Here is a 15,938-nt window from a genome sequence, read left to right as displayed (position 1 = left end):
GTGGATTGAAAATTAGTTTAGTATTTTGATGTTTAATATTTAGGATACCCACATATGCAGAAGTAATAAAACAGTATTAGGAGTTTGTAAAGAGTTAATTAGATTGTGGGTGTGTCCTAAGGGGTATATAAGGAGGGATAGGAAGTGATGTATGTATGGCATGATGGACATGTAGTCCGAAACGTTGCTATCTTTTTGTACTCCTGGATATGCAATAAATAATTGGAAAATTCTATTGGAGTGCTGCTATTCACTTTTTGCTTTGGAATTTGATTGCTAGGCTGTGCAGTGCCTAGCGATAGCGTGCACCCATCCAATAACAGTATGAGCTGGACTTCCATGATTGATTGATAATATTTCCATCATTACCATTAAACATTGAATAAGATAAAAAAGGTTTAAAAAGGTTAAAATTAAACTTTAATGATTCAGATATGCAATGCAATTGTAAACACCTTTCAAATTTACTTTTGTCATCAATTTTGCTTTGTTCTCTTTGTATTCTTTGTTGAAAGCTTAACCTAGCTAGACTCATATGCTAATTTCTAAGCCCTTGAAGGCCTCTTATCTCAGTGCATTTTGACAGTTTTTTACAGTTACAGTGCTAGTTCATGTGTTATATATATATATATATCGCTGTGCTCACTCCCATGGAGTTATTTATGAGTCAGCACTGATTGGCTAAAATGTAAGTGTCAAAATAACTGAAATAAGGGGGCAGTTTTTAGTAATCACAGAGGTAAAAAGTATATTTATATAACTGTGTTGGTTATGCAAAACTGGGGATTGGGTAATAAAGGGATTACCTTCTTAAACAATAAAATCTCTGGAGTAGACTGTCCCTTTTAAGTAAAAATGTTTCAATATGAATATAAAACCGTACCGTTACAAATTTATTTAAAACGTAAAGAACCGGGTGCAGAAAATGTCTACAAGGACAAAAACAGCTCAGCGGCTCTACATGGCCATAAATCCATTGTCTATGCCCCTTGCAGGTGGAAATAGTTTGTATTTCTCTGATTTATATAGTTGAGATACACTGAAATGAAATAATAGTCTCTGCTCTAGCATACAGTATATTACATTCAAAAGTCAGTGCAAGGTTAGTTCTAAACACAATTGTCCAAAGCATTTATTTGAACAGAAGCTCGGCTTTCTTTAGTACATTTGCCTAATGCAATAGTATATTGCTTGACTTGTCACTGTTCTTTTTATTCATACCTATGTTCTTCAAAAACTCCATTTCTTCTGCATTTCAGCAATTTGTTCACATTCTATGAGAATAACACACATTTCATATCTTACACAACTGTTCGGTATGTCAATATTTCCTTGGCAGATTTTGCAGGAATATAAAACAGAAAATGTATAGATTACTGGAGATCTTATAAATTACAATATAGCATATTAGTGTCGCTTTTGTAAACTAATAAAAAAAAAAAATGAATATTACATTACTTTTCCATTTTAGTTTATTTACAACTGGAAGACAGCACGTGTGTCAGATAAACGGTAATGACAATATTCCTGCTAAAAAATATTACAATATTATCCGACTGGTTTGACTAATCAAGACTTGAGTCCTTGTTCATACTACACACTGTAATAAGTTTCTTCATTTTGCATATTATAAAAGTTGTCACTTGAAAGCCTTAGAAACGATTGTTAAGTGCTGCAGAAATAAAATACATGGAAAACAGTTTTTCTTCTACAGCAATTGGAAAATAATAGAAACATAAAATACATATTCTGCAGGAGATGCTTTGACTTAAAACAAGCTACGTCTCTTGCAGGTTATTGCAGGTTTTGGTTTTACACAAATTGCTTTATTAATACATTGTATATATTTCAAATGCAGTTAAAAACTGTATAAAATTGCAAGCACCTAGTTTTTGTTACCTGATTTTAATGAGCAGAATCTATGTTATGTCCATGGTACAAAATGCTTGTCTAATATACCGCGGTGCTGTGACCTGGCATGCAGTTTCAATAGTGCAGAAAAACAAAGCGTGGAAGTATGGAAACAGTATCTCTTAAGTCATATTCGTTAAATACCACAGAAGAAAAATCGAATCAATTTTAGTAGGAAAAATCTTGTCAATAGTGATCTAGATTCCATAGTAACATCCCCTAACTGTCAGCATAATGTCAGATATAGGTTGTGTTCTTCACTAGTAAAAATCACATAAAAAGCCCACTAATTTATTATTCATTGGGGTTTTATCAGCTAACATGAGGTTAAATTGTCAGTGTCGGAACCAGTTTGTATTCATTTGTATGAGCATTTTAGATGGATTGTATTAGGAACTATCTTCCCTTGTATCTGGTCAGTAATAAACTGGACTTTGTGGTGCTTTCTAATAACCCTCTAATCACTGAGCTCCCCTATGTCATGGAGATAAGATTTTCTATCAGATTACTCAATATTCTCTACTTATAAAGGTATTTAACAGTGTTCTGATACAAATCAGTTACATCATATGTCAAGTGGGTTCTAAGAGTGAAGCTCTAGCGACCAAATCATAAAACATTTTATTAAAAAAATAATGCAAAACCGACCAAAACATTATACCAAGGAAAAACTTATTGGACTTTTACACGGAGCAGGAAACACATTTGACACTTACGACGAAGGAAGCATAATGTATGGGTTGCACAAAACTCCAAATATGTTAAACCGTACTGTTCCCATCCTAGAAGCCTATTACATACTTGGTGAACACTTCTGTTAGTCTAGATGAGCATTAGATGGGACCAATCCTGTACTACAGTAGGTATTGAAATTTAAAGCACTCACACAAACAGGGTGCATGAGAACGCCCCCAACAGAACAGGCTAAACCAGCAGTGATGCCCAGAATCTTGTACAACTGCAGTTTGTCCCAGTCTACCATGTGACTCTAGTAATGGCACCCTGCCTTATCAACAGCTTTGCATTGAAGACCACACCATAAGAAAACATCAGTTTCACTATATGATAAACATATTTTGGACAAGGCAGCACAAGTAAAATCATTAGTGTGTGTGTCACAAAAGACACAGGTGTAATAATGTCTCACGTATAGCCCTTAGACCCCTTGTCTGGCAAAGGGTGTTTACATTACAAGTTATCGCACTAACACAGCAAATCTAAACTGTAAGAGTTATTCAGACCTTTACCAATGAATTAAGATTAGACTGCCCTCCAATATAGACACATAGTTTACCCCAATTTCAAACAAACTGTAGATAACCCAGTTACAGAAAACAAAGAGAATTTGTGGAAGACAATGAAATGCCATTAAATAAAATGTTTAATGACAAAACCAGAGTAAAACAGGAGAAGCTTATGCAGAGTGTAGAACAGGAAGTGCAGCATGAAATAGACACTCTTGGCTAGTGTTGGCAAACCTTGGGACTCCAGATGTTTCAGAACTACATTTCCCACAATGCTTTATTGGACTTCAGAGTACCTAAGCATCATGGGAAATTTAGTTTGAAACATTTGGAGTGCCAAGTTTCGCCATCACTGCTCTAAGCTGTTTTATTTGATATACAAACAAAACCCACAAGAAAAGTATCCAAGGTTGAGCCACTAGAAGCAAGAAGACAAAAGACAACAATCTAAGGGAGGTCCTCGGACATACAATGCACATACTAAACACTAATAAAGAGGGTATTGTGCAGCAATGAGTGACAGCCCACTTTTGTATCCAAGGGGTTAACAATTTCCCTACTCAGACACAAGTTAATTCATTAATAAGAGGTTTTGATAACTCAGACATGTCAAAACACCAAGCCTACTACATAATTAAAAAAATATTCCCTACTTAATCTTTATGTTAAATTATCACATTTCAGAAAAAAAAACTCCCAATATGGAAGAAGTAAAGTTATTTTCAGCCAAAAGAACTAATACAACAAACAATCTAAAATGAAGATGTTAATATCTCTAAGCTCCTCTATCAACTGCAGACACATCAATACCAAAATTATTTATTATTATTTTCCCATCTTCAATTCTAGAACACTAAGTAATGTGAGCTCCCACTTAAAAGGAGGGTAAAGTCAAAATAAAAAACTTTCTTTGATTCAGATAAAGCACACTTCATTATTTTTAATTCTTTGCTAAATAGGAAAAGTAGGTTGTCTTAAAGGAGCTCAGGAGCGTGCCCAAGTCTTTAGCACTCTATGGCCACAATGTTTGTAGAAATGCTATAGGTTGTTGCAAACACTGCTGCTGCCATTAGGTGCTAGGTTTTCTCTTGAACAAAGGAGAAAAATAAAAAAAAATAAAAAAAAGAGGTAATTTTGCAGTTTTTGGTTTGTTTTTTTTTAATTGCAAACTGTGAATCATGAAAGTAATTTTGAGTTTACTGTCACTTTAAGAGCATTAAAAAGGGACATGAAACCCACATTTTTTCTGTCATTATTTAGACAGAGCATATGATTTTAAACAACGTTCCAATTAAATTCTATTAACTAATTTGCTTCTTTCACTTGCATTACTGGGAGCTTGCTGCTGATTTTGCGGCAGCACACATATGCCTCTTGTTATTGGCTAACCCGATGTGCTCAGCTAGCTCCCAGTAATGCATTGCTACTCCTTCAACAAAAGATTACTAAAAGAACAAAGCAAATTTGATATTAGAAGTAAATTGACAAGTTGTTTAAAATTGTATTCTCTGTCTGAATCATAAAAAATATGCGTTTCATATCCCTTTAATAAAATCCTTAGACAATACAAGTTGCAAACTTAGCAGCTATAACAAGCCTACAACTTTATGTTTTAAAAAAAAAAAAAACACAGCTTGAATATTCACGGGGCATAAATTATTAATATATCTGATCTATAAATAACGGTTCTAGTAGATTGTTATATCTATGGGTTACTTTTCTTTCTTTTATTTGGACTTTCAAAGTCATCTCTTCCAAAACATGCTCGGTACATACAGGGTCATAATATTTCCATGATCACAGTAGATGTTAAAAGGTTGGCATGTATTCAGAAGGCACTTATATGTTAGTGCGTGGTGATCGAACCGGGCACCAAGCATTAGGATATTCCAGCCATATCTCAAAGTGAGTTAACTAGACCGTGCAGTCTCTACACCACCATGAAGCTGAGAATGTACGCCAGGAGCTTTTGTCGGTTGTTCTGAGGTAGAAAAGTATCGCTCAAGTCTAGGATAGAATCTCTTTTCTCCTTGTGAACCTGAAAAACCTACAAAAAAAAGGGGAATATAATACAGGTTTAAATGTAGTAAAATCTATAACAGAAACTTTTGGTCAGTCACTCTTTTTTCTCAATCTTAGTATCTCAAAAGTGGGACCTGCTGGTACTTTCTTTACATTAACTAGATATAAGCAGCAAACAACATATTTAGCAGTAGGAAGAGGAGGAGAGAGGTACTAGAACCATTTCATTGGTCGCTAGAGTGAGCGACTAGTGACACATAGTAAAATAACCTGGTAACTGGTTGAACAGCATTTTTTATAAGGATCTAGAGATGGAGGCTTCTTTTGTTGTGGGAATAAAATAAAAAACATAATTTATGTAAGAACTTACCTGATAAATTCATTTCTTTCATATTGGCAAGAGTGCATGTGCTAGTGACTTATGGGATATACAATCCTACCAAGAGGGGCAAAGTTTCCCAAACCTAAAAATGCCTATAAATACACCCCTCACCACACCCACAATTCAGTTTAACAAACAGCCAAGTAGTGGGGTGAAAAAGAAAGGAGTATAAAGCATCAACAAAGGAATTTGGAAATAATTGTGCTTTTATACAAAAAAATCATAACCACCATAAAAAGGGTGGGTCTCAAGGACTCTTGCCAATATGAAAGAAATACATTTATCAGGTAAGTTCTTACATAAATTATGTTTTCTTTCATGTAATTGGCAGGAGTCCATGAGCTAGTGACGTATAGGATAACGATACCCAAGAAGTGGAACTCCATGCAAGAGTCACTAGAGAGGGAGGGATAAAAACATAATTTATGCTTACCTGATAAATTTATTTCTCTTGTAGTGTATCCAGTCCACGGATCATCCATTACTTATGGGATATTCTCCTTCCCAACAGGAAGTTGCAAGAGGATCACCCACAGCAGAGCTGCTATATAGCTCCTCCCCTAACTGCCATATCCAGTCATTCGACCGAAACAAACAGAGAAAGGAGAAACCATAGGGTGCAGTGGTGACTGTAGTTTAATTAAATTTTAGACCTGCCTTAAAATGACAGGGCGGGCCGTGGACTGGATACACTACAAGAGAAATAAATTTATCAGGTAAGCATAAATTATGTTTTCTCTTGTTAAGTGTATCCAGTCCACGGATCATCCATTACTTATGGTATACCAATACCAAAGCTAAAGTACACGGATGATGGGAGGGACAAGGCAGGGATTAAGCGGAAGGAACCACTGCCTGAACAACCTTTCTCCCAAAAACAGCCTCCGAAAAAGCAAAAGTATCAAATTTGTAAAATTTTGAAAAAGTGTAAAGCAAAGACCAAGTCGCGGCCTTGCAAATCTGTTCAACAGAGGCCTCATTTTTAAAGGCCCAGGTGGAAGCCACAGCTCTAGTAGAATGAGCTGTAATTCTTTCAGGGGGCTGCTGTCCAGCAGTCTCATAGGCTAGGCGTATAATACTCCGAAGCCAAAAGGAAAGAGAGGTTGCTGAAGCTTTTTGACCTCTCCTCTGTCCAGAATAAACGACAAACAGGGAAGATGTTTGACGAAAATCTTTAGTAGCTTGTAAGTAAAAACTTCAAGGCACGGACTACGTCCAGATTATGTAAAAGACGTTCCTTCTTTGAAGAAGGATTAGGACACAATGATGGAACAACAATCTCTTGATTGATATTCTTGTTAGAAACCACCTTAGGTAAAACCCAGGTTTGGTACGCAGAACTACCTTATCTGCATGAAAAATCAGATAAGGAGAATCACATTGTAAGGCAGATAGCTCAGAGACTCTCCGAGCCGAGGAAATAGCCATCAAAAACAGAACTTTCCAAGATAAAAGCTTAATATCAATGGAATGAAGGGGTTCAAACGGAACTCCTTGAAGAACTTTAAGAACCAAGTTTAAGCTCCATGGGGGAGTAACAGGTTTAAACACAGGCTTAATTCTAACCAAAGCCTGACAAAATGCCTGGACGTCTGGAACTTCTGCCAGACGCTTGTGCAAAAGGAAAGAAAGAGCAGAAATATGTCCCTTTAAGGAACTAGCTGATAATCCTTTGTCCAAACCCTCTTGGAGAAAGGACAATATCCTAGGAATCCTAACCTTACTCCATGAGTAATTCTTGGATTCACACCAGTAAAGATATGTACGCCATATCTTGTGATAGATTTTCCTGGTAACAGGCTTTCGTGCCTGTATTAAGGTATCAATGACTGACTCGGAGAAGCCACCCTTTGATAGAATCAAGCATTCAATCTCCATGCAGTCAGTATCAGAGAAATTAGATTTGGATGATTGAAAGGACCTTGTATTAGAAGGTCCTGTCTTAGAGGCAGAGTCCATGGTGGAAAGGATGACATGTCCACTAGGTCTGCATACCAGGTCCTGCGTGGCCACGCAGGCGCTATTAGAATCACTGATGCTCTCTCCTGTTTGATTTTGGCAATCAGTCGAGGGAGCAGAGAAAACGGTGGAAACACATAAGCCAGGTTGAAGAACCAAGGCGCTGCTAGAGCATCTATCAGCGTCGCTTCTGGGTCCCTGGACCTGGATCCGTAACAAGGAAGCTTGGCGTTCTGGCGAGACGCCATGAGATCCAACTCTGGTTTGCCCCAACGATGAATCAATTGAGCAAACACCTCCGGATGGAGTTCCCACTCCCCCGGGTGAAAAGTCTGACGACTTAGAAAATCCGCCTCCCAGTTCTCCACGCCTGGGATATGGATTGCTGACAGGTGGCAAGAGTGAGTCTCTGCCCAGCGAATTATTTTTGAGACTTCTAACATCGCTAGGGAACTCCTGGTTCCCCCTTGATGGTTGATGTAAGCCACAGTAGTGATATTGTCCGACTGAAATCTGATAAACCTCAGTGTTGCTAACTGAGGCCAAGCCAGAAGAGCATTGAATATTGCTCTTAACTCCAGAATATTTATCGGAAGGAGTTTCTCCTCCTGAGTCCACGATCCCTGAGCCTTCAGGGAGTTCCAGACTGCACCCCAACCTAGAAGGCTGGCATCTGTTGTTACAATTGTCCAATCTGGCCTGCGAAAGGTCATACCCTCGGACAGGTGGACCCGAGACAACCAACAGAGAAGAGAATCTCTGGTCTCTTGATCCAGATTTAGCAGAGGGGACAAATCTGTGTAATCCCCATTCCACTGACTTAGCATGCATAATTGCAGCGGTCTGAGATGTAGGCGCGCAAATGGCACTATGTCCATTGCCGCTACCATTAAGCCGATCACCTCCATACACTGAGCCACCTAAGGGCGCGGAATGGAATGAAGAATACGGCAAGCATTTAGAAGCTTTGATAACCTGGACTCCGTCAGGTAAATTTTCATCTCTACAGAATCTATAAGAGTCCCTAAGAAGGAGACTCTTGTGAGTGTGGATAGAGAACTCTTTTCCTCGTTCACTTTTCACCCGTGTGATCTCAAAAATGCCAGAACTATCTCTGTATGAGACTTGGCAATTTGAAAGCTTGACGCCTGTATCAGGATGTCGTCTAGATACGGAGCCACCGCTATGCCTCGCGGTCTTAGAACCGCCAGAAGTGAGCCCAGAACCTTCGTAAAGATTCTCGGGGCTGTAGCCAACCCGAAGGGAAGAGCTACAAATTGGTAATGCCTGTCTAGAAAGGCAAACCTTAGGAACCGATGATGATCTTTGTGAATCGGTATGTGAAGGTAGGCATCCTTTAAGTCCACTGTGGTCATGTACTGACCCTCTTGGATCATGGGTAGGATGGTCCGAATAGTTTCCATTTTGAAAGATGGAACTCTGAGGAATTTGTTTAAGATCTTTAGATCCCAAATTGGTCTGAAGGTTCCCTCTTTTTTGGGAACCACAAACAGATTTTAATAAAAACCCCGTCCTTGTTCCGTCCGCGGAACTGGATGGATCACTCCAATTACTAGGAGGTCTTGCACACAGCGTAGGAATGCCTCTTTCTTTATCTGATTTGCAGATAACCTTGAAAGATGAAATCTCCCTTGTGGAGGGGAAGCTTTGAAGTCCAGAAGATATCCCTGAGATATGATCTCCAACGCCCAGGGATCCTGAACATCTCTTGCCCACGCCTGGGCGAAGAGAAAAAGTCTGCCCCCTACTAGATCCGTCGCCGGATAGGGGGCCGTTCCTTCATGCTGTCTTAGAGGCAGCAGCAGGCTTTCTGGCCAGCTTGCCTTTGTTCCAGGACTGGTTAGGTTTCCAGGCCTGCTTAGATTGAGCAAAAGTTCCCTCTTGTCTTGAAGCGGAGGAAGTTGATGCTGAACCTGCCTTGGAATTTCGAAAGGCACGAAAATTAGACTGTTTGGCCTTTGATTTGGCCCTGTCCTGAGGAAGGGTATAACCCTTACCTCCAGTAATGTCAGCAATAATTTCTTTCAAACCAGGCCCGAATAAGGAATGTTGAGTAATTAAGACTTTGAAGTCACATCAGCTGACCAGGATTTGAGCCATAGCGCCCTACGCGCCTGGATGGCGAATCCGGAATTCTTAGCCGTTAGTTTAGTCAAATGAACAATGGCATCAGAAACAAATGAGTTAGCTAGCTTAAAAGTTCTAAGCTTGTCAATAATTTCAGTCAATGGAGCTGTATGGATGGCCTCTTCCAGGGCCTCAAACCAGAATGCTGCCGCAGCAGTGACAGGCGCAATGCATGCAAGGGGCTGTAAAATAAAAACTTGTTGAATAAACATTTTCTTAAGGTAACCCTCTATTTTTTTATCCATTGGATCTGAAACAGCACAACTGTCCTCAACCGGGATAGTGGTACGCTTTGCTAAAGTAGAAACTGCTCCCTCCACCTTAGGGACAGTCTGCCATAAGTCCTGTGTAGTGGCATCTATTGGAAACATTTTTCTAAATATAGGAGATGGGGAAAAGGGCACACCGGGCCTATCCCACTCCTTACTAATAATTTCTGTAAGCCTTTTAGGTATTGGAAAAACATCAGTACTCACCGGCACTGCATAGTATTTATCCAGCCTACACAATTTCTCTGGCACTGCAATTGTGTCACAGTCATTCAGAGCAGCTAATACCTCCCCAAGCAATACACGGAGGTTCTTAAGCTTAAATTTAAAATCAGAAATCTCTGAATCAGAGACGTCACCTACAGACTGAAGCTCTCCGTCCTCAGGTTCTGCATATTGTGACGCAGTATCAGACATGGCTCTTACAGCATCTACGCGCTCTGTATCTCGTCTAACCCCAGAGCTATCGCGCTTGCCTCTCAATTCAGGCAATCTGGATAATACCTCTGACAGGGTATTATTCATGATTGCAGCCATGTCCTGCAAAGTAATCGCTATGGGCGTCCCTGATGTACTTGGCGCCATATTAGCGTGCGTCCCTTGAGCGGGAGGCGAAGGGTCCGACACGTGGGGAGAGTTAGTCGGCATAACTTCCTCCTCGACAGACCCCTCTGGTGACAATTCTTTTATAAAGACTGATCTTTACTGTTTAAGGTGAAATCAATACATTTAGTACACATTCTCCTATGGGGCTCCACCATGACTTTTAAACATAATGAACAAGTATCCTCTGTTTCAGACATGTTTGTACAGACTAGCAATGAGACTAGCAAGCTTGGAAAACACTTTAAAGCAAGTTAACAAGCAATATAAAAAACGTTACTGTGCCTTTAAGAGAAACAAATTTTGACAAAATTTGAAATAACAGTGAAAAAAGGCAGTTACACTAACAAAATTTTTACAGTGTATGTAACAAGTCAGCAGAGCATTGCACCCACTTGCAAATGGATGATTAACCCCTTAATAACAAAAACAGAATAATAAATGACAAAAACGTTTTTTAAACACAGTCACAACAACTGCCACAGTCTACTGTGATTGTTACCCTCCTCAAACACGACTTTGAAGCCTTTTGAGCCCTTCAGAGATGTCCTGTATCATGCAGAGGGAAGCTGAATGTCTGTCAGTATTTTTATCTGCACAGAAAAGCACTAAAATAGGCCCTTCCCACTCATATTGCAACAGTGGAAAGCTTCAGGAAACTGTCTCTAGGCAGAAATCAAACCAGCCATGTGGAAAAAAACTAGGCCCCAATAAGTTTTGTCACCAAACATATATAAAAACGATTAACATGCCAGCAAACGTTTTATATTACATTTTTATAAGAGTATGCATCTCTATTAATAAGCCTGATACCAGTAGCTATCACTGCATTTAAGGCTTTACTTACATTAATCCAGTATAAGCAGCATTTTCTAGCAAATTCCATCCCTAGAAAAATATTAGCTGCACATACCTTATTGCAGGAAAACCTACACGCCATTCCCTCTCTGAGGTTACCTCACTCCTCAGAATATGTGAGAACAGCCATGGATCTTAATTACTTCTGCTAAGATCATAGAAAATGCAGGCAGATTCTTCTTCTAAATACTGCCTGAGATAAACAGCACACTCCGGTACCATTTAAAAATAACAAACTTTTGATTGAAGAAATAAACTAAGTATAAAACACCACTCTCCTCTTACGACCTCCATCTTTGTTGAGGATTGCAAGAGAATGACTGGATATGGCAGTTAGGGGAGGAGCTATATAGCAGCTCTGCTGTGGGTGATCCTCTTGCAACTTCCTGTTGGGAAGGAGAATATTCCATAAGTAATGGATGATCCGTGGACTGGATACACTTAACAAGAGAAATAAAAACATCAATTTTCCGCTAAAGAAAATTAACCCACAACCCAAAATATAAGTTTATTCTCATAAATGAAAGGAAAAAACTGAAAACATAAGCAGAAGAATCAAATTGAAAAAGATGCCTGAAGAACTTTTCTACCAAAAACTGCTCCCGAAGAAGCAAATACATCAAAACGGTAGAATTTAGTAAATGTATGCAAAGAAGACCAAGTTGCTGCTTTACAAATCTGATCAACTGAAGCTTCATTCCTAAAAGCCCACAAAGTGGAAACTGATCTAGTAGAATGAGCTGTAATTCTCGGAGCTTGCCCCGACTCCAAATAAGCTTGAAGAATCAAAAGCTTTAACCACGATGCCAAGGAAACGGCAGAAGCCTTCTGACCTTTCTAGGACCAGAAAAGATAACAAATAGACTAGACTATTTCAGAGCTCTCACCACATCCAAAGAATGTAAAGATCTCTCCAAATAATTCTTAGGATTAGGACACAAGGAAGGGACATCAATTTTTCTATTAATGTTGTTAGAATTCACAACCTTAGGTAAGAATTTAAATGAAGTCCTCATAATTGCCTTATCCTGATGAAAAATCAGAAAAAGAGATTCACAAGAGAGCAGATAATTCAGAAACTCTTTTAGCAGAAGAGATGGCCAAAAGGAACAACACTTTCCAAGAAAGTAGTTTAATGTCCAAAGAATGCGTAGGCTCAAATGGAGGAGCCTGTAAAGCCTTCAAAACCAAATTAAGACTCCAAGGAGGAGAGATTGATTTAATGACAGGCTTGATACGAACCAAAAGCCTGAACAAAACAGTGAATATCAGGAAGCTTAGCAATCTTTTTGTGAAATAAAGCAGAAAAAGCAGAGATTTGTCCCTTCAAGGAACTTGCAGACTAAACCTTATCCAAACCTGAAGAAACTGTAAAATTCTAGGAATTCTAAATGAATTTATGAGAGGAACACCATGAAATGTAAGTCTTCCAAACTCGATAAAAAATCTTTCTAGAAACAGATTTAGGAGCCTGCAACATAGTATTAATCACAGAATCAGAGAAACCTCTATGATTAAGCACTAAGCGTTCAATTTCCATACCATCAAATTTAATGATTTGAGATCCTGATGGAAAAATGGACCTTGAGACAAAAGGTCTAGCCTTAATGGAAGTGGCCATGGTTGGCAACTGGATATCCAAACAAGATCCGCATACCAAAACTGTGAAGCCATGCTGGAGCCACCAGCAAACACAAATGATTGCTCCATGATGATTTTGGAGACCACTCTTGGAAGAAGAACTAAAGGCAGGAAAATATAAGCAGGTTGATAACACCAAGGAAGTGTCAACTCATCCACTGCTTCTGCCTGAGGATCGTTGAACCTGGACAGGTACCTGGGAAGTTCCTTGTTTAGATGAGAAGCCATCAGATCTATTTCTGAAAGACCCCACATCTGAACAACCTGAGAAAACACATCTGGATGGAGGGACTACTACCCCGGATGTAAAATCTGATGGCTGAAATAATCCGCTTCCCAATTGTCTATACCTTGGATATGAACCATAGAAATTAGACAGGAGCTGGAATCTGCCCAAGCAAGTATCCAGGATACTTCTTTCATAACTTAAAGGGACACTCAGGTTAAATTCAATTTTCATGATTCAGATACAGCATGTCATTTTAAACAACTTTCCAATTTACTTCCATTAAAAGAAATGTGCACAGTCTTTTATATTTACAATTTTTGAGTCACCAGATCCTACTGAACATGTGCAATAATTCACAGACTATACTTATATGCATTTGTGATTGGCTGATTGCTATCACATGGTACAAGGGGAGTGGAAATATACATAACTTTGAAATTTGTTATAAAAAAATCTACTACTCATTTGAAGTTCAGACTAAGTGCTATTGCATTGTCTTGTTATCTTGCATTTGTCGATTATGCAAATCTAATGTGTTGACTGATCCTTTAAGGACTATCAGTCCCATCCTGATGATTGACAAATACCACAGTTGTTATATTGTCTGTCTCAAAACAAATGAACGGTTCTCTCCAACAGAGGCCAAATCTGAAGAGCCCTGAAAATCACACAGAGTTCAAAAATATTGATTGGTAATCTCGCCTCTAGAGATTTCCAAACTCCTTGTGCTGTCAGAGATTCCCAGACAGCTCCCCAACCTGAAAGACTCATTGCGTCCGATGCTGCAGTCATGAGACCTAAAACTTCCATGCACATAGCTACCGAAGGGAATGACTGAGACTGAACTGCAACCCTCAGCACCTTGAGACCCTTACGGGTGAATAGCCGCGCTTTACAAGAACCCGATTCTGCAGAATTTGAAGACTGAGCTAATACCAAGAAATCGTCCAAATAAGGAAACACTGCAATATCCCGCTCTCTGATTACAGAGAGTAGGGCACCAAGAACCTTAGAAAAGATTCTTAGAGCTGTCGCTAGGCCAAAAGGAAGAGCAAAAAATTGGTAAAGCTTGTCTAGAAAAGAGAATCTCAGAAACTGAAAACTAACTGGATGAATCAGAATATGAAGATATGCACCCTGTAAGTCTATGGTGGACATATAATGCCCTTACTGAACAAAAGGCAGAATAGTCCTTATAATCACCATTTGAAAGTTGGTACTCTTACATGATGATTCAAAAAAATTTCAGATCCAGAACTGGCCTGAATGAATTTTCTTTCTTTGGGACAATGAATAGATTTGAATAAAACTCCAAACCCTGTTCCTGAAACGGAACAGGCATGATTACCCCTGAAACTCCAGGTCTGAAACACACTTCAGGAAAGCCTGAGCCTTTACTAATTTGCTAGAATGCGTTAAGAGAAAATATCTTCTCACAGGAGGTCCTACTCTGAATCCTATTCGGTTCCCCTGAGAAAACAATCTGCCCCCTACCAGCTGAGCTGGAATGAGGACCGCACCTACATGCAGACTTAGGGGCTGGCTTTGGTTCCTTAAAAGGCTTGGATTTAATCCAATTTGAAGAAAATTTCCAATTGGAAACATATTCCTTGGAGAAGGAATAGGTTTATGTTCCTTATTTAGTTGAAAGGAATGAAAAGGGTTAGAAGTTTTAGATTTACCCTAAAGTCTTCCCCCAATGACAGTTGAGATAATCAAATTCAACTGAGAACCAAATAACTTATTACCTTGGAAAGAAAGAGATAGCAATCTGGACTTAGAAGTCATGTCAGAATTCAAAGATTTAAGCCACAAAACTCTTCTAGCTAAAAACATAGATTTAACATCAATTTTGATGAAAAAAATGGCATCACAAATAAACTGAATAGCATGTTGAAGCAAGCGAACAATGCTAGACAAATCATAATCCAATTCTTGTTGCGCTAATTTTCCAACCAAAAAGTTGATGCAGCTGCAACATCAGCCAAAGAAAATGCAGGCCTGAGAAGATGACCCGAATATAAATAGGCTTTCTTAAGATAAGATTCAAGTTCCTATATAAAGGATCTTAAAAAAGAAGTACTACCTTCCATAGGAATAGTAGTACACTAAACAAGAGTAGAGATAGCTCCATCCACTTTGGGGATCTTTTCCCAAAACTCCAATGTAACTGCTAGCAAAGGATACAATTCTTTTTTTAAAAAAAACCTTTAAAGAAGGAATAAAAGAAATACCAGGCCTATTCCATTCCTTAGAAATCATATCAGAAATAGCATCAGGAACTGGAAAAAAAAACTCTGGAATAACCACAGGAGGTTTATAAACAGAATTTAAACATTTACTAGTTTTAAATCAAGAGGATTAGTCTCCTCAATATCCAATATAATCAACACTTCTTTTTTTTTTTTTTTTTTATGTTTTTATTGAGGTTATAAGTAATTTTACAGAGAGTGTTCATCAATTAACATTTAGAGTACAACATTGAAACCAATACAGTATACTCAAAAACATAGTGAAGAAATAAAAATATAACAGTTCTGAGCATAGATTCAATTCTTCTCCAGAATAAAAACTAACCAGTATCTATGTAATATGAGACTATATCTGTTATTCTTATTGTACATATAGTAAGAAAAGAAGTTTGCAACAGATATCTAGTCAAAAAGCAAAAG

General features: G+C 38.5%; 1 protein-coding gene across 2 annotated transcripts in view; it reads right to left on the bottom strand.

Annotated features, from left to right (window-relative positions):
* Positions 1-1,454: 1,454 nt before the first annotated feature.
* GPAM (glycerol-3-phosphate acyltransferase, mitochondrial) overlaps positions 1,455-15,938 on the bottom strand; it is a 148,732-nt gene continuing 134,248 nt past the window's right edge. For both annotated transcript variants that reach the window (XM_053692742.1, XM_053692743.1), the window contains exon 21: positions 1,455-5,202. In XM_053692742.1, coding sequence (XP_053548717.1) covers positions 5,086-5,202 — 117 coding nt within the window. In that variant the 3' untranslated portion in view covers positions 1,455-5,085. The remainder of the gene's footprint in view (positions 5,203-15,938) is intronic.

The sequence above is a fragment of the Bombina bombina genome, chromosome 9 (genome assembly GCF_027579735.1).
Source record: "Bombina bombina isolate aBomBom1 chromosome 9, aBomBom1.pri, whole genome shotgun sequence".
Taxonomy (NCBI): Eukaryota; Metazoa; Chordata; class Amphibia; order Anura; family Bombinatoridae; genus Bombina; species Bombina bombina.
This window is presented reverse-complemented; position numbering and strand designations above follow the sequence as displayed.